We start from the raw sequence: 20,111 nt of genomic DNA, 5'->3' as shown, positions 1-20,111 counted from the left end.
CCAGTTGAGAACAAGTTGTCATTTACAACTGTGACCTGGCCAAGATAAAGCAAAGCAGTGCAACAAAAAACAACACAGTTACACAGTCTTAAAGAGTATGACATTGTTGCCACCCCGTAGCATTGAACGCAAGAGAAGCCAGCGAGCATTTGGCCTCCCTTGATAATATTGTAAAGAAAATAATAGCCAATCAGCGTTGCGCTGAACTGAGTGAGCTCAACTGTGAATGCTCCTGGCGCACCAAAAAAAAAAGTGTCAAGGGACACCAGTTTGGATTTGGCTTCACTCCTTTCACATCGCTTCAAGAAAAATACGGAATTGACAGAAACAACTTAAATTGTTGCATCTCGTGTTGTCCTACGGTGGCTAGCTAGCTACAATTGGCCCTTTCCTTGCCATTGATGGAGATAGGGATTTGGTTTGACTTAATTCTCCGTACTGACCAATGATTATAAAAGCGATTCTGATCCAACCATAAATTCAGACATTGTGCCCCTGGACTGAGAGGTAGGAAGTTCAATAGCTATGTAGCTACTGTATATGTAGAAGGCTAATGTTAACTAGCTAATGTTGCCCACAAAAGGAAGTTAGGCTAGCGAGCAAGCATTTTAGCCAGGTAGCCTAGGACAACAAAAAATAAAAGTTTAACATGAATGACAGTCATAGACCGTTTCGTCAACATGAATGAGAGGAAGGCATTGGTGTTTCTCTACAAATCAAATCAAATTGTATTGGTCACATACACATATTTAGCAGATGTTGTTGCGGGTGTAGTGAAAAGCTTGTAGTAGAGTGAGTCAACATGTTTTTTTCCCCCTGCATGCACACACAAATCAGAACAATGGACAGCCACATCATATTTAGCTCATGTTGATCAGACTATATTGTTTTTGGTATATTTTAGTTGTCACTATTAGACTAAGCATAGATGATTTGATGATGTTGAAATGGTGCTGGAATATTGGAGGCAGCTCCTGTTTTCTTTGCGACTTGCGGTAACTCTCTGTGGTTCTAAATCAATAGTTTAGTTGTAGTTGTTTAGTTGTCCGAAAATGTCGTAAACATTAACTTGCTTGACCATGCTGTAGGTCACGTAACTGTTTGTTACATGCTTTGTGGACTTCACCGGACAGATGTTGCTCTCCGGTTTTGTGATGAAACAAAGGTGTGGTTGAATTCAGGGCCGCAACTTTGGTTTTAGAAGTAGGGGTGACACTTTTTTTATTCCAGTCAGATAAATATTCCAAACAGCCTACCCGATCGCTCGGAGGCGTCCGCATGGTCCTGGCCTGGCTTTCCCAGTGATATTACCCATGAACCGCTACTGAGAAGACAAAAAGTTTCCAAATGCATTTGGTGATTATCATAGTGGTCTCTGACTGGTAATCAGACTCACTCAGGTGGAACAAACTTAAATGTGTCTTTTTTCCAATGCTGAATTGAGAGAAAACGGTGTCATATTTTTCCCCCTACAAATATCCTTACATGTAATCCAAAAAGTAATCCTCTAAAAGTATCTACAATCTGATTACAATATTTTTGCTATGCCTGTTGTATATCCCCACAGATAACTTTCTACTGCGTCATTGCCATCTTGCCTTGCTAACTTATCCCAGTCAGCCTATGCTAGTTCCCAGTTAACGTAGCCTTGCTACTCACCTTTATATATTGTCTATTACAAATTAATATATCAGTATTCGGTTACAACATATAGTTCACGTTCCTTGTTTAGCTGCATATTATGTAGGCTTCCATTACTGTTCCTCTGACTGGTCTATTCACCGTTGCGGTAAACCGTGGTCAGAACATAATTTTGTTATATCTATTACAGGCATGTACAGGTTTATATTCCATATAATCTTACTTCTATCTCTTTTGTTACCATGTATGCTTACACCCTGCATGTTATTTGTGCCTGTACAGTCCTGTTGTATGTACCTGTAGGCCATTTAGGCAGTTCACCATTTGCGCCTGTTAATCTCTATGGGGAAATAAGGCACTCACTAGGCTGCAGTCCAAATACGTGATTTTTACCCCCTCAGCCCTTGGTCTAGTAACTTTCCCTCTGGGAATCCCCATTGAAACCGGATGTAGTTTTATTGCCACATTAAATGGAGGTCCAATTCACAAACGTTGCCCTCGATTTTGCTCGACGGAGCGAGTGAAGAACTTGTCACTTGCAGGGTTGATATGACCCACAATTCAATACAAACTGTAGTCACATGTCAAACTCTGGTGGCCGCAAAGTTTTACATTTAATCAACAAGGCTGCATTTTCGGCATGCCAGAAAAAATTATGAACCTAGCTTGATAAAAATTATATCTAGACAACATTGATTTTAGCGTTGTAAAATTGGCTTAGTCTCATAGTGAGGAGCCTATAAAACCTTAGATTCATAAACATTTTTGGGGGAATTATGAAATTAGTATATACAACCGGCCGTGATTAGGAGTCCCATAGGGCAACGAACTATTGGCCCAGCGTTGTTAACATTAATAGCCTTAGGTTGATTGTTTTTAAGCTCAACTTCAAGATTTCCACCAAGGACGTTGCCTCTTCGATCAACACTCTCCCTCGCTTGGGCAAGGGACATTTAAGGAACAAGAGTTCAGGGCCGAGGGCTGTCTACTTTGAGTTTCAAACGCAGCCGTTAAAGAGTTGTCATTTTCTAGCACCGCCCTTTCTGGCATGTTCACGGATGTCAGTCAGCCTTTGCAATTAGAGCTTTTACAGGGCTCGTCTGCTGCCTAGTGGCACAGTTTATTATTGCAAACAATATATGCATATTGTTTACATGTGTATCACCTATTATGTATATATTCCAACCACTTATTATGTATGCATATTCCTTAGGTATTCTTGCATTATGTTTGAGTACATTTCTTATGACTATTTATGCATATTCTTTTCTGTATGTTTATGCATATTTCCCCTGCTTATTTCCTATTGTATACCTACCTATATCAATGTTTTATCTAGAGAATTACTATACATTACTAATATTGTATTATCATTCCTTTTCTCTGGTATAAATTTGTACTACTACATATTCCCCATTATTCTGGTTACTGTGGAATTAAAGTGTTCACAGTGAATCAACAGCTTGCATCGTCTTTTTGACCGAAGACACAGGGGCTAGGGTTGCTCTCCCAGGGCATAACACACATAGTATTCTACAAGCTATGCTGACTGGCAAACAGCCACAGCTACGTTAGGTAGCTAGCCATCATCTTTCAAGCTAACTATGGAAAACTGCTTGTGTGAATATAACTTGGGGACAGTTTGGTTATGTTTCCACCATGTCTGCATACCGGACTACCATCTTGATAACTGTCTGCATAGTTCACCTGAGATGAGTTCGCGAATTTAGTCTGCCCAGTCCACAGCAAGCGGCCAACTGCAAACCGGTTTGACAAACAGCTGGCTAGTTTGTTTATTTAGCTTCGTTTCCGAGAACCACCCAAACTTCGACCTCGCTTCTAGCTTGCCGCCAGCTTTATCCTTGTGGTACATGTCAAACAGTATACCTGTATGAGCTGGCTCAGTTTCTCACCTGCTTAAAAAATATATACACTACAGTTCAAAAGTTTGGGGTCACTTAGAAATGTCCATTTTTTTTTGTACATTTAAAATAACATCAAATTGATCAGAAATACAGTGTAGACATTGTTAATGTTGGAAATGACTATTGTAGCTGGAAACGGCAGATTTTTAATGAATATCTACATAGGCGTACAGAGGCCCATTATCAGCAACAATCACTCCTGTGTTCCAATGGCACATTGTGCTAGCTAATCCAAGTTTATCATTTCAAAAGGCTAATTGATCAGAAAACCCTTTTTCAATTATGTTAGCACTGCTGTTCTGATTAAATAAGCAATAAAGCTGGCCTTCTTTAGACTAGTTGAGTATCTGGAGCATCAGCATTTGTGGGTTCGATTACAGGCTCAAAACGGCCAGAAACACAGAACTTTCTCCTGAAACTCGTCAGTCTCTTCTTGTTCTGAGAATTTGTCAAGAAACTGAAGATCTCGTACAACGCTGTGTACTACTCCCTTCACAGAACAGCGCAAAATGCCTCTAACCAGAATAAAAAGAGGAGCGGGAGGCCCCGGTGAACAACTGAGCAAGAGGACAAGTACATTAGTGACTCTAGTTTGAGAAACAGACACCTCACAAGTCCTCAACTGGCAGCTTCATTAAATAGTACCCCAAAATACCAGTCTCAACGTCAACAGTGAAGAGGCGACTCCGGGATGCTGGCCTTCTAGCGGCAGTCAAAGCCCTCTGCTCCCCACATTGTCAAGTCAAGTAGCCAGGTTTCTTGGCCTCAAAACCACAAAGCATTGAGGGAAAAAAAAACACTAGAGGGGTTTGCTTTTTTTAAAGTGATGGAGAGGAGCAGAAAGTTTCAGTTTAATAAACGGTCAGGACAGGAAGAAACTCAGCCAAGGTTTACAAGAAAGGAACGAGGGGGATTCTGCATAAAGAATGAGGGGCATGAGAGAAGGTGGGAACGGAGAGGAGGAATGCTCTTATGTAAGGAAAGGAGAAGAGAAAGATGACAGCACTTTACCTGCTGGAGAATGAAGGTTTTCATAGCGGCAAGGATGAGGGTAACGTATTACAAAAGCAGCACAGAGACACGGCAGTAACCCAGTCCAGCGCTGATATAAATGGGGGCTATAACCTCACAGATCTAGGCCTCTCCTAACAATCTCATTGGTCACTGGTTGTCTGTTTCAAATATGACACTATAAACAGACACGATAAACCATCTACTGTACACATCTTGAAGGAAATGTTCTAAATATCTAAATTCTAGCCCTGGTCTCAGGAAAGGAATCCCCAATCACATTTAGCAGGCACCATTGAGAGAAAAAGTTTTGAAATGGCTGAGATACTACCTGAACGTGCCTAAGAAAGTACATTTTCCTTTTCTTTCTGAAAACATTTTTTTTTTGTGCCTACTCAACGCAACCCAAATGTGGCCATTTCCAACAAGTTAGCATCCTTCTATCCTGAAGATCGAGCAAGATAATTCAGCTTCATCTGAGAACATATTAACGTACGTGTCATTTATTCTTAATGAGCGTTTAGAACAGTTCAAATACGATCTGTGGGTCCGCTTCTCGCTGCTCTGGGCTTTGATGAATTTCCCTCTCATGCACATAGCATCTTATTTGGTCGAGTGAACCCTAAAACGATTTCCTACCCTAAAGCTCTAATTTCCAACATTTGATCCTTACAAAAGTCTGATGCAAAAACAAGCTGTGCATCAAGTCTTCCATCTTAACACAGCAGGCCTGACTCCTAAGACCTCATGGTTGAAAACTAAAAACACAGCGAATAAAGACAGAAATCTCACAAATAGGGCTGTTTTGTCTTATTTTATAAATACGCAATAAATATGAAAATAAGCAAACATTCATATTTGTGAGGGCTGGACTTCTCAAATTGCCAAATGAAACTAGCTAACTCTAGCACTGACTATATTTGCCCTGAGGTAAAGCAAGAGCTGTTGTGAATCCACTGAACCCTGAGTCGTTGCCGTTGCTAACTCTGTGCGTCAGCGTTGCGTTTGTCGTGAAGCTGAGTTACTGCCGTGTCGAGTACAGACCTAGAATCAATAGATGTGGTAATTACCAAATTCCTCCAGGACAAAGACTCCCTTCACAGTATTGCACTTTTTAATGTGATTCAGCTCTATGAAAACCTAAAACAAACAAAAAACAACAAGACAGAACATTAGTAACTCAATGACAACATGCTGAAATTAAACATTTCAGAGAGAAAATTAACAACGTCAAATTCTCATCTAGTAAATACTAAAAGGGAAAAAATACAGAAGATGGTAAACGCTACCAAAATTAAATAGGAAAACACAAAACAGAAGTTTCCATGTTTGAATGCTTACATGGGCTGGGGTTAGGTGAGTAGAAATGCATTGTGGGAAGGTCTATGATGAAGTGAGTGCTATTAATGATTCCTTGCTGAATGAAACTATAATATGGCAATTTGTTCGCACTATAGTGCCTTAGCTAAAGTGTGCATCAGCAAAGCTATTGTGGCCATTTGTTGTCAACAGTGAAGCAATGGCGACTGCTAATTCATTTCTGTTTTCCCTACTAATGCAAATGCACTTTGGCCCATGTAATGCTTAGCATACATGGAAATTCCATATGAAAACAGAGATGAGGACACATAAAATAAAGTTTACCACACACAGCTAAAGAAATTGAGGAAAAAGAACCCAACAAAAAAGGTCATAACCGCTAACAAGCAAACACGGCAGAGGTTGTGTACCTTCCGCTCCTTGCAGGGGGAGAGAGCATGGAAGAGAAACGGTTTGGATTATTATCGGACAGAAGAGCACAAACACTGGACGGCGCTCAAAGAGGGCGCTGCACTGTCCCCCCAAAAACAATCAACCTAATGGACGGGACTTGACGTATTAACAGCTATCAATGCCAATATACCTTTCACAGAAAATTCTACTGGAATGATGAAGTGCTAAACTAAACTAGGAAAGGTGGAAAAATAACTACTGAAAGTTGGTCTAGTCTATACTTTAAACAGCTGGACTTTTTTGGGGGTTCGTTCCTGGGCCTAACCCAGAAAATGACATAATTACTACCAGTTTACCAAAACCAATACTCTGGTTGTAATTACATAATTTCAACCAGTTTTGACTGCTGGGAACCCATTCCCGCCCCCAATGCCCTCCATGCCCCCTCCTCCAGCAACGAGGGCTGGCAACAACAGCTCAGTAGTACAGGTACAAGAGGGCAGTCAGCCACATCGCCTCCCCAACAAAACAGGCTGCCACCTATTACAACCTCACCACTCTAACATGCCCACGTATTTAACCCTACGGTGACCCATGTCTGTCACTGGAAAAATGTAATGGGTTGGCATTAACTTGGTGCATAAGCTCCTGCAGAGCTGACGGTGGAAAAAGAGGTGGTTTGAATTCTCCAAGCAGCATCTCAATGAGAACTATGACCATTATCGTACAATCAGGTTGCACAAACGTATGTGTTGTTCCTAAAACGTGAATTAGGCTAAGTGTCTGTAGTAGGGAAAGGGTATTACAACATTATGACTGTTGTACCCTTGTTAAATTCTATATGATGATGATGTGTTCAAACCGGTTAGTGTTGCTTCAAAAAGAAGGCACGATCAAATACACTTTCGATTGGCCAGTGCAATGTCTAGCCTTAATTCCTTTCAATTTGGTACGCTGCGTGATCTAAAGAAATCAAGAAAGCAGTTCAAAGAGCTAGGACCTTTCATAAAGAATGTAGTGGTCAAAAACATTGTTTTCTATTCTACTACAATCGAGTATTACTTTATGAGTAGGCATTCCCATGTGTTGATTCAATGCGTTTTTGCCCCAATCCTACAGTGTGATATGTCCAGTGTGTTTCTTCACTATGGTTATATTAAATGAGTGCCACTCCTATGACCCTCAATCATTGGTGGAGCAATTGTATAATTGTTATTTCAAATCCAAGCATTTCCTTTGGGTCCAAAAATATTTACTTGTGACAGTGGTGAGGACTGAGGTCAATTATATTCTTACTCAAGTTGATTCAGGAAATGGAATTGCCCCAACCCCAAAAGTTGTGAATACTTGAGGTATTTTTAATCTAACTTTAATACACAGGTCAAGGGGACAAAACTTTAAAAGAAGGGTAAAATAAAATGGCAATTATTAATGAAAAGTCTTTGCACAAGGTCATCTGTCTTACCTCTGATGCACAAATCTCTCTTACACAAACAGAACACTCGCCTTCCCCCACAAACGACAAGGTTTGGGCACCACAACTAAGAATGCTAAGTATTAACAGAATATTTTAGTATTTATATATATATATATTTTTTTTTAATGTCCAATTATGATTATATAAAAAAAATTCTAAATGTACCCCTTTTTTCTCCCCAGACTGTATCCAATTGGTAGTTACAGTCTTGTCCCATCGCTACAACTCCCATATGGACTCGGGAGAGGCGAAAGTCGAGAGCCACGCGTCCACCGAAAGACGACTGCCAAGCCGCACTGCTTCTTGACACACTGCTGCCTTAACCCGGAAGCCAGCCGGAGGAAACAGTACAGCTGGGGACCTGAAGTCAGCGTGCATGCCCCCGGCCGCCACAAGGAGTCGCTAGAGCGCGATGGGACAAGGACAACCCAGCCGGCCAAACTCTCCCCTAATCTGGACGACACTGGGCCAATTGTGCGCCGTCTCATGTTTCTCCCGGTCGCAGCTGGCTGCGACACAGCCCGGGATTGAACCCGGATCTGTAGTGACGCCTCTAGCACTGCGATTAGACCACTGCGCCACTCGGGAGGCCTTTAACAGAAGTGGATATGTGTTTTCATCTTGAAACATACATCTTAGTGACTGCACAAATAAATCATAACATATTTTAAATCATAGAAAGACAAAGCACAAAAATGAGTTATTCCTCTAAGGTCCTGATCAAAACAGTGACTGAAGTACCTTTAAAATGTACTCTGCTTTTTCACTCAATTCAGTAGGCTATAAAAATGTAGCAATGTCAAAGAAACAGCCATAAATGCCTTCTAGTCTCTTTTTTTTAAAGGGACCTTAGAGGAAGTGAGCCACTGTTGTGTGTGTGTGTGTGAGAGAGAGAAAGAAAACAGAAAACGAGGAGAAGAATTGCGGTGGTTGGGAGGAGGTTAAATGGTTTTGTGTGTGTGTGTGTGTGTGTGTGTGTGTGGTAATACAGGCCTCCTACCTGGCTGTGCATGAATTTGAGGTTGATGCCTTCCAGGGTGACTTGCAGCAGTCCGCCCTCGCCAGTCTTCATGTCCTGCACAGGGAACTCTCCACCCAGCTCTGGCCCTACGGAGAGAGAGGCAGATCGCTCAAACCAAAGGATCCCTCCTCTATCCATTCCGCTGTACATCTCTTTCGAAAAGTGTTAGTGATGACAGACAGAAAAGTCTTTACTTGGCCAACTGAGCTGATTGACTCAAATGGTTATAGAATTTATTGGACCTTTTCATCGGGGACCCCATTTTTTGGGCCAAATGTAATGACAACCTTAAAATAGGCACATTTCCATTTTTACATGAACAAATAACTTTTATTTCATGACATTTTCATGTCTCTTATCAAAATCAAAAGAAACCAATAAATACATTTACTCAATAATTCATTTTTCAAATTATCTTTCTCAAAAACATTTGTATATTGTCTCATCCATTAATCTCTACTCTTCATTTTTTAAATATATTTTGCTGACCCCACTGCAATTCCTCTAGGTCTCGACCCAGACTTTGAATACCACTGCCCTAGGGCTATCCATTTTCAAAACGCAGGGCAAGAATACATTTGTGCTGCCTCAAAGAAAGAGACTCCAGCCAACGTGCACGTCCACATACCTGGTTTAATGCTCTGCTGTCGGGCAGCAGCTCTTTCCATGCTGTCCTTCACACAGTAATACAATTCGCGACACTAGACAACAAAACATTTGAATTCAGATTATAGAATACAAAAAGGGGCTGTACAAAGTCTGACACGAAAGTCACAATTTACAGTCACCTTAATCACAGGTTCCACTAACACGGATATCATGGTGTTCATAATTGCTAGTTGCATTTCAGTACTCGAAGCGCTAACGGTAGGGGCTCACCTTCTTGGTGTAGAACTTGTTGAGTTGGGTCTCCTGGCCATTGCGTCTCCACAGACACAGGACCTTGGTCTTGGGGCAGTAGGTCATGTTGATGAGCTTCTCGTACCACCAGCGCTCATACACTGTGCCGATGTTGCTGCGCAGGACTATACAGTCGTCACACACCTGAATGGGGGAAATGGACAGAGGCAAAGGATGCAATTATTTGATATCCACTGTAGAGCTAAACGCTAGATCTACTAAAACTACAAATTGCAGAGTTTTGACAGTTCTTGACGATGATTTGTAAATTTGATCTATTCAGATACTCGTCAGGCCATCTCTGGGGGCACAATAAAAAAAACATGAACAAGGCCTACTGTATGTACAAGAAAGGGCTGGGAAAGTGAACGCTGAAAGTGTCTCACATACCTCCATGAAGAAGATGTCCCCCGTGGTATCTGTCCCAGCGTGCACCACGAAGGTCTGCTTCTTGATGTGACGGCTTCCGCTAGGTCTGATGGACAGCTCGCGGCCATTCTGAAATGTGAGTGAACAAGACTTTTTACCCTTCTACAATTTCTGCGGCCCCCGTGGAAATCTAACATAATAAATCCCCATCAAAATGCATCCGTTTAAGCTAGAGATATGTTATTTTTTTGTTGCATGGGCTGCGTCTCAATCCACCACATCCGCCGTGATCGCCCTTCCACATCTGTGGTGAAAGGTGGCAGAATTAGAAGAACGGTGTTTGTCAGACCATGAGATATCCAGAAAAATCGGTCCTCTCACAAAAACGTCTAACATCTGAACGGTTCTCCGTTTTGCTCTACGAAGTTGGCACATCCCCTTCTGCCAACTTCTTTCTGTCTGTAGCCTCCGAACAGTTCGGCCTACACAGTAATATGACCCCTCTCTGTGGAAAGGCGAGTGTCTCACAAACACGTTCATGTTGGTTGTTTTACTCTAGGATGCCCACAAGGCCTCAAGACTCATCTGAAGGTCCCCGGTACCATTTTTATTTTTTTTGGTAAATCAATGGAAGCATATATGGAGATTGTTTAGTGCCTTGAATAAGGGGTTAAATACATACATACATACATACATACATACATACATACATACATACATACATACATACATACATACATACATACATACATACATACATACATACATACATACATACATACATACATACATACATACATACATACATACATACATACATATATAAATAAAATAATACATTTCCTGATCTTTCTTACATCTCTCAGATATAGGACAGAATTTCCTTTAGATTTTTTTTTGCGGGGGGGGGGGGGGGGGGATTGTTGTTCCATGTATTGAATCTGTTATTCAACGCTTTTCTATGGGCTAATAGCAATAATGCCAAATCAAATGTTTCATCCCCGGCTTAGACAGGGCGTAGAATCTAGAGGGTTAAACAGAGATACTGTATCAGCAACACTGATATTCTCACACACACTAAAAACATGTGTTGCATAAAAGGATCCGGCTCGAAGGACCACATAAAACGTTGAATCTTTATGCCACTTGGTAGAACAGTTGACTGCCTTAGTGGCTCCTATTTTATTGAAGAGAGAGAATCTTTGGTTCTTTCTTACCAAATTAGCCAGTTTGTCCAGACACTCGTTGATCTCCTGGCTGTGGCTAAGGCCGATGTGGGACTTCCCCATCAGACGCCTCACCTTCTTCCTGATGTCATTCTTGTTCACCTGGACAGACAGAGAAGGATATACAGACAAACTTAGCAAGAGACGTCGGAAAATATGCGATGCCTACTTATCTGAACATTCGTAGTTGCTGCAGTTGACATACGGGGGTTACGCAGTGAAACATTGTGTGTGATAGACCCACCTTAACCATTAGCATGTAGGCGATCATATTGTGCAGTAGAGTAGCTAGCAGCCTGTCTTCATCGTCCTCCAGGCGCTTACGGTCGTGGTCCCCGAGTGACAGGTATCTGTGTAAACAGTGGTAACCATCAGCCTCTAAACAGGAAACACAGCTATACAAGGATGGCTGTCATTTCAAAAATACAGATCCACTCTAATAGGCAACCTGTACCTGTCAATCATCTCTTGAGGTCCCTGGTCCATGCCCATCCCCTCCCTCTCCAACATGACAGCATCCAAGTAAGCATCCTCCCAGAACTGGACCTGGTCCCACAGTGTAGAGCGCTCCTTACCTACATAAATACAACACACACTGCTTATCTGTGTCCAAAAGGACACACACTTACACAAAACACATCATGACCACAATCACAAGGGCACACAAAACACAAAACTAGTCTACAAAATCATCTCCAGGTCAAAATCACCTTCACACTGACAACTACTGTACATGTCACCCCACACTCACCAGTAGACATGCATTAACATACACATGATCCAACAGAACCTTACATAACTGCACACACATAAACACCCACACAAACGAACACACATCCATACGAACACACATCCATACGAACACACACACCTGACCATGTGACTGTTGAAAATGTTTTGTCAACCAAGAGACATTATCTCCTGTTTACTTGTCCATAGGAGCCTTGCTACATTGTTTACAACACCAACCACTCAGTGTGATGGGAAATCCAGTGGAGGTAAAGATCAAAGCAGCACATCAAAGCACCAGACAATACACAAGTGAGCACCAGAGCCCAGGTGGGCATTTCATTCAAGCACAAACATAGAAGGTCAAAAGGTGAAAGAGGTCAGCCCTACTCAGAGAGAAGGTTTCCATGGCAGCATCCTCCAGCTGGTCCCACATGGAGCTCTTGTCGCGCCCTGCAAGGTGTTCCCGGGACACGCAGTAGGGAGGAAGAGGAGCAGCAGAGCAAAGAGGGTTAAGCTCAGAGCTGAGTGGGTTAATGACAAACCAAGAGAAGAGAGAGAGACCACAGGAAGGGGTGAAAGCACAAATAAATAGACCCAACCTCATTCACTCCAGACCTACCTTCACGCTTTATAGTACAGTTCATGCACTGTTAGTCAAATAGTGAGAAAGAGTTAGATGAATCAGATAGATATACAGTACCAGTCAAAAGTTTGGACACACCTACTCATTCAAGGGTTTTCTTTATTTTTACTATTTTCTATATTGTAGGATAAGACATCAAAACTATGAAATAACACATATGGAATCATGTAGTAACCAAAAGTGTTAAACAAATCAAAATATATTTTATATTTGAGATTCTTCAAAGTAGCCACCCGTTGCCTTGATGACAGTTTTGCACACTCTTGGCATTCTCTCAACCAGCTTCACGAGGTAGTCACCTGGGATTCATTTCAATTAACAGGTGTGTCTTGTTAAAAGTTAATTTGTGAAATGTATTTCCTTCTTAATGCGTTTGAGGCAATTAGTTCTGTTGTGACAAGGTAGGGGTGGTATACAGAAGATAGCCCTATTTGGTAAAAGACTAAGTCCATATTATGGCAAGAGCAGCTCAAATCAGCAAAGAGAAACAACAGTCTTTACTTTAAGACATGAAGGTCAGTCAATCTGAAAAACTTTCAAGAACTTTGAGCGTTTCTTCAAGTGCAGTCGCAAAAACCATCAAGCGCTATGATGAAACTGGCTCTCATGAGGACCGCCACAGGAAAGGAAGACAGAGTTACCTCTGCTGCAGAGGATAAGTTCCTTAGAGTTACCAGCCTCAGAAACTACAGCCCAAATAAATGCTTCACAGAGTTCAAGTAACAGACAGATCTAAACATCACCTGTTCAGAGGAGACTAATGTGAATCAGGCCTTCATGTTCGAATTGCTGCAAAGAAACCACAACTAAAGGACACAAATAAGAAGAAGGGACTTGCTTTGGCTAAGAAACACGAGCATTGGACATTAGACCGGTGGAAATCTGTCCTTTGGTCTGATGAGTCCAAATTTGAGATTTTTGGTTCCAACCGCGTGTTATTGTGAGACGCAGAGTAGGTGAACGGATTATCTCCTCATCAAATCAACTTTTATTGGTCACATACACATGATTAGCAGATATTATTGCGGGTGTAGCGAAATGCTTGTGCTTCTAGCTCCGACAGTGCAGTAATATCTAACAAGAATTATCTAACAAATTACACAACATATACCCAATACACAAAAATCGAAGTAGGAATGAATTAAGACTATATACATATGGACGAGCGATGTCAGAGCGGAACGGACTAAGATACCATAGAATAGAACACAGTATAAACAGTTTAAGTCGGAAGTTGACATACATTTATGTTGGAGTCATTAAAATTTGTTTTTCAACCACTCTGTACATTTCTTGTTAAATAACTATAGTTTTGGCAAGTCGGTTAGGACATCTACTTTGTGCATGACACAAGTCATTTTTCCAACAATTGTTTACAGACAGATTATTTCATTTATCATTCACTGTATCACAATTCCAGTGGGTCAGAAGTTAACATACACTAAGTTGACTGTGCCTTTAAACAACTTGGAAAATTCCAGAAAATGATGTCAGGGCTTTAGAAGCTTCTGATAGGCTAATTGACATAATTTGAGTCAATCGGAGGTGTACCTGTGGATGTATTTCAAGACCTACCTTCAAACTCAGTGACTCTTTTCTTGACATCATGGGAAAATCAGCCAATACTTCAGAAAAAGAATTGCAGACCTCCACAAGCCTGGTTCATCCTTGGGAGCAATTTCCAAGCGCCTGAAGGTACCACATTCATCTGTACAAACAATAGTACGCAAGTATAAACACCATGGGACCACGCAGCCGTCATACCGCTCAGGAAGGAGACCCGTTCTGTCTCCTAGAGATGAACGTACTTAGGTGCGAAAAGTTCAAATCAATCCCAGAACAACAGCAAATGACCTTGTGAAGATGCTGGAGGAAACAGGTACAAAAGTATCTATATCCACTGTAAAACGAGTCCTATATCAACATAACCTGAAAGGCTGCACAGCAAGGAAGAAGCCACTGCTCCAAAACCGCCATAAAAAAGCCAGACTACAGTTTGCAACTGCACATGGGGACAAAGATCATACTTTTTGGAGAAATGTCATCTGATGAAACAAAAATAGAACTGTTTGGCCATAATGACCATCGTTATGTTTGGAGGAAAAAGAGGGAGGCTTGCAAGCCGAAGAACACCATCCCAACCGTGAAGCACGGGAGTGGCAGCATCATGTTGTGGGGGTGCTTTGCTGCAGGATGGACTGGTGCACTTCACAAAATAGATGGCTTCATGAGGGAGGAAAATAATGTGGATATATTGAAGCAACATCTCAAGACATTAGTCAGGAAGTTAAATCTTGGTCGCAAATGGGTCTTCCAAATGGACAATGACCCCAAGCATACTTCCAAAGTTGTGTCAAAATGGCTCAAGGACAACAAAGTCAAGGTACTGGAGTGGCCATCACAAAGCCCTGACCTCAATTCTATAGAAAATTTGTGGGCAGAACTGAAAAAGCGTGTGCGTGGAAGGAGGCCTACAAACCTGACGCAGTTACACCAGCTCTGTCAGGAGGAACGGGCCAAAATTCACCCAACTTATTGTGGGAAGCTTGTGAAAGGCTACCTGAAATGTTTGACCCAAGTTCAACAATTTAAAGGCAATGTTAACTTCCGACTTCAACTGTACATATGAGATGACAAATGCCAGATATGTAAACATTATTAAAGTGACTAGTGTTCCATTCCTTAAAGTGGCCAGTGATTTCTCTTCTATGCCTATAGGCAGCAGCCTCTCTGTGTTAGTGATGGCTGTTTAACAGTCTGATGGCCTTGAGATAGAAGCGGTTTTTCATTCTCTCGGTCCCAGCTTTGATGTACCTGTACTGACCATGCCTTCCAGATGAAAGCGGGTTGAACAGGCAGTGGCTCGGGTGGTTGATGTCCTTGATGATCTTTTTGGCCTTCCTGTGACATTGGGTGCTGTAGGTGTCCTGGAGGGCAGGTAGTTTGCCCCCGGTAAAGCATTGGGGAGACCGCACCACCCTCTGGAGAGCCTTGCGGTTGAGGGCGGTGCGGTTGCCATACCAGGTGGTGATACAGCCCGACAGGATGCTTTCAATTGTGCATCTGTAAAAGATTGTGAGATTTTAGGTGACAAGCCAAATTTCTTTAGCTTCCTGAGGTTGAAGAGGCTCTGTTGGGCTTTCTTCACTACACTGTCTGTGTGAGTGGTCCATTTCAGTTTGTCAGTGATGTGTACGCCAAGGTACTTGACACTTTCCACCTTCTCCACTGCGGTCCCATCGATGTAGACAGGGGGGTGCTCACTCTGCTGTTCCCTGAAGTCCACGATCATCTCCTTTGTTTTGTTGACGTTGAGTGAGAGGTTGTTTTCCAGGCACCACACTCCAAGAGCCCTCACACCTCCTCCCTGTAGGCTGTCTCGTCATCGTTGGCAATCAAGCCTACTATTGTTGTGTCGTCTGCAAACTTGATGATTGCAGATGACACAACCATGACTGCGTGTTCACCCACGCAGTCATGGGTGAACAGGGAGTACAGGAGGGGGCTGAACACGCACCCTTGTGGGTCCCCAGTGTTGAGGATCAGCGGACTGGTGATGTTTCCTACCTTCACCACCTGGGGGCGGCCCGTCAGGAAGTCCAGGACCCAGTTGCACAGGGCGGGGTTCAGACCCAGGGCCTCGAGCTTAATGATGAGCTTGGAGGGTACTATGGTGTTGAATGCTGAGCCATAGTCAATAAACAGCATTCTTACATAGGCATTCCTCTTGTCCAGATGGGATAGGGCAGTGTGCAGGCGATTGCATCGTCTGTGGATCAATTGGGGCGGTAAGCAAATGGAAGTGGATCTAGGGTGGCAGGTAAGGTAGAGGTGATATCATCCTTGACTAGTCTCTCAAAGCACTTCATGATGACAGAGGTGAGTGCTACGGAGAGATAGTCATTAAGTTCAGTTACCTTTGCCTTCTTGGGTACAGGAACAATGGTGGCCATCTTGAAGCATGTGGGGACAGCAGACTGGGATAGGAAGAGATAGAATATGCCTGTAAACACACCAGCTAGCTGGTCTGCGCATGCTCTGAGGACGCGGCTGGGGATACCGTCTGGGCCGGCAGCCTTGCGAGGGTTAACACATTTAAATGTTTTACTCACGTTGGCCACGGAGAAGGAGAGCCCACAGTCCTTGGTAGAGGGCTCCGTCGGTAGCACTGTTTTATCCTCAAAGCATGCGAAGAATGTGTTTAGCCTGTCCGGAAGCAAGACATGGCATGTGTGGTTGCCACCGTGAAGCATGGAGGAGGAGTTTTGATGGTGTGCGGGTGCTCTGCTGGTGACACCGTCTGTGATTATTTAGAATTCAAGGCACACTTAACCAGCATGGCTACCACAGCATTCTTAAGTGATACGCCATCCCATCTGGTTTGCGCTTAGTGGGACTATCATTTGTTTTTCAACAGGACAATGACCCAACACACCTCCAGGCTGTGTAAAGCCTATTTAACCAAGAAGGAGATTGGAGTGCTGCATCACGTGACGTGGCCTCCACAATCACCCGACCTCAACCCAATTGAGATGGTTTGGCATGAGTTGGACCGCAGAGTGAAGAAAAAGCAGTCAACAAGTGCTCAGCATATGTGGGAACTCCTTCAAGACTGTTGGAAAACCATTCTAGGTGAAGCTGACTGAGAGAATGCCAAGAGTGTGCAAAGCTGTCATCAAGGCAAAGAGTGGCTACTTTGATGAATCAAAAATATATTTATCTGTTCAAAACATTTTTGCTTACTACATGATTCCATGTGTTATTTCATAGTTTTGATGTCTTCACTATTATTCTACAACGAATAAAAAAAATATATATATATAATAATAATAATAAACTTGAGCGAGTAGGTGTCCAAACTTTTGACTGGTACTGTATGTATGTATGTATGTATGTATGTATGTATGTATGTATGTATGTATGTATGTAGCCTTATAGGAAGGATTCACTCAGCAAGATGACATTACACCGAGCAGCACCGCAGATGTGAGATGAGCACAATGCAAGACAGCAGAGACATTTAGCCTCGCACTTCAACGTTCTTTGATGTTGGGGAAATTGACCTGATATTGTGTTTACTTTGTGCATGCAACATCTCGCTGAGGCTACTAGATATTTACTGTAACTTTTTACCACAAAGTTGAACAGAGGGAGACTAAAGGCGGCACTGGAATAGATATTAAACCACAGCCTTTCTAAAACATCAGTCATCTGGAACGTACCCAGCAGGCCATCACACAGGTAAATCCTCATGCTGATGTCTTCCAAGGGCTGGGTGGGAGGCCCCTTAGCCACGACAGGCACAAGTTTAGCCTTCGCCTCCTTCACACCAGGCTTCATCTTTTGGGTCTTACCCTGGGAAAACACCACAAAACATAAATCACGGGATAAATTCGTCTTGCCAAAGATTTTCCTGCATTTACAAGATTGACATCCACGGGCAGACTTCATGTCCCGCAGCGAATGCATTTGCACTTATCGAAAACGCCCCAAAAAATAAAACAGTTGCACTAATATTAACTGGTGAATCAAGCAGTGTGATCAGCCAGGAAGGACTTTCCACTCACAAACACTGAGCTGGTGGCCGGGTTGGTCTCAATCTCGCTGTCGGACAGTGTTCCCCTGGAGAGGTTGAGGTGGGGGGCTTGCCTGCCACCCAAGCCCTCCCCAGCGGTGCTACTCAAGTCACTGTCAGCTCCCAGCGTCTCCCCTGAGCTGTTACTTATCTGGAGGGGTCAGGGGTCAAAGTGTCAGGAGACTAGTGAATATCAGGCATACTGAGACACAGAGAACTCACACTGACTAAGGCTAAAAGAGAAGAGTTAGATCAGTACTCCTCAACCCTGCTCTTGGAGAGCCCAAGTACTAGAAGTTTTTTTTGAGGATCACTGAGTTACACTAAGGCTAAGAACCACTGGGGAAGAAGTAGATTAGTATGACACGTACGGTTTTGGCAACAGCCATTGTGCCAGGCTGAGACAAAGCAAGACAAGAGATGAGTAGGACTAAAGTTAGCAAAGACTAGAAATGAATCAAGCTCGGAATTTAGTAAGATTGGGAAGCAACCTGGTTTGGGATAAGTGTTACTGGGGATGTATGGCTTGAGCTTAAATGAGTCTGTAGAACCTTGAGTGTAAACCTTGTAAGACTAAGGATACAAATTGAGCTTTGGGATAAGCGGGCCTTGGGATGAGTCACACTGAGATAAGGTTGAGAGGGGCTGAGGATTGGGTTGAGATTGTTTCGCTGTGTTGGCCGCGCCCTACCACTGTGCTGGCCTCTGAATCCTGGCTGGTGCTTCTGGTAAGGACTGGCGGTTCAGTGCCGGTCACAGACTCTGTGTCACTCTTCTGCAAAGCAAGACCGAGAAAGAGAGGTGAGCAGACAGACAGTGGTGTCAAGTATTTTAAAGTACTACTTAAGTAGTTTTTGGGGGTATCTGTACTTTACTATTTATGGCAACTTTTACCTTACTACATTCCTAAAGAAAATAATGTACTTTTTACTCCATACATTTTCCCTGACACCCAAAAGTACTCGTTACATTTCGACAGGAAAATGTCCGACATTTTGACAAGAATGAGAACCAGCAGACAAGCACCAGAGTTGGGGGATAACCGACGTGAAACAAGTGTCAGATTCAACGTGTGCATTCTTCACTTAGTTACAAGAGCAGGCTTTGGAAAAGAACAGACCTGGGATCCAGAGGTGACGCTGAGGCCACTGTCAGCACTGATCTGGGACTTCTTCTCCTCTGTGTCAGTCAGCTCAGGGTGCTGTTTCTTAGCCCCCTCCGCTCCTGCAGGATACATGTTGCCGTCAGCACGGGTGCCATACGCACTTCCACACTGCCCCCTTACGGAGTGTCACATGATTGGCAACTGGCAGAAAAGTGGGGGAGGGGGCTGGTGACCTAACTGCTATTGAAAGGCTCGCACACGTCGCACTGAATGTGGATTTAGCGTTCGTCTTCCGATCTGAATGACGACACTTTACACACGATTCTCCATGTAAAATTGGTGCGCACTCGGTTCGCAAATTACGTTCAGATGTGCAAGGTACTCTCGGCCAACAAACGCTATTGGTGTGTCTGACCTCTAATAACATCACTTTGGGATTGACCGGAAATACTGGCCTTACAATAGGGACACTTCATTTAGCCAGAGGATCTTGCCTTTCCTTTTTTGTTGTGGAATTCAATGAACAGTTACAACAGCTATGTTGTTTTTTCATATTCAGGAAGCAAAAAAATGTACAATAAATCGGTCATGTTCAGTAGGCCAAAACAGAAGAAAATGGCTCAAAACAGAGAGATCATATCTCATTTGTTTTCTGTTGCAAAACATTGTTGTGTGCGCCCTAATGAACATGACCCAGCTGTCAGATTTCAATAGACCAAGCATGTGACTATTTAGAGGCAAGTGGAGAGTGCAAAATCAGTAGGAATATTGAT

The 20,111-nt window shown here is 42.9% G+C and overlaps 1 protein-coding gene across 12 annotated transcripts in view; it reads right to left on the bottom strand.

Moving 5' to 3' along the window:
- LOC106561933 (MAP kinase-activating death domain protein) overlaps positions 1-20,111 on the bottom strand; it is a 90,341-nt gene that overhangs the window by 4,694 nt on the left and 65,536 nt on the right. For 6 of the 12 annotated variants that reach the window (XM_045688981.2, XM_082957713.1, XM_045688989.2 and 3 more), the window contains 13 exons: positions 19,354-19,457; positions 18,925-19,008; positions 18,226-18,384; positions 17,881-18,013; positions 12,403-12,465; positions 11,738-11,858; positions 11,528-11,633; positions 11,275-11,385; positions 10,079-10,186; positions 9,668-9,832; positions 9,417-9,489; positions 8,768-8,874; positions 5,648-5,717 (listed from right to left, as the gene is read on the bottom strand). In XM_045688981.2, coding sequence (XP_045544937.2) covers positions 5,648-5,717; positions 8,768-8,874; positions 9,417-9,489; positions 9,668-9,832; positions 10,079-10,186; positions 11,275-11,385; positions 11,528-11,633; positions 11,738-11,858; positions 12,403-12,465; positions 17,881-18,013; positions 18,226-18,384; positions 18,925-19,008; positions 19,354-19,457 — 1,404 coding nt within the window. The remainder of the gene's footprint in view (positions 1-5,647; positions 5,718-8,767; positions 8,875-9,416; positions 9,490-9,667; positions 9,833-10,078; positions 10,187-11,274; positions 11,386-11,527; positions 11,634-11,737; positions 11,859-12,402; positions 12,466-17,880; positions 18,014-18,225; positions 18,385-18,924; positions 19,009-19,353; positions 19,458-20,111) is intronic. The other 6 variants (XM_082957711.1, XM_045688991.2, XM_082957716.1 and 3 more) reach the window with 4 other exon arrangements.

This window comes from Salmo salar, chromosome 11 (assembly GCF_965601325.2).
Source record: "Salmo salar chromosome 11, fSalSal1, whole genome shotgun sequence".
NCBI lineage: Eukaryota > Metazoa > Chordata > Actinopteri > Salmoniformes > Salmonidae > Salmo > Salmo salar.
Note: the sequence above shows the minus strand (reverse complement) of the source record. Positions and strands in the feature narration are given on the sequence as shown.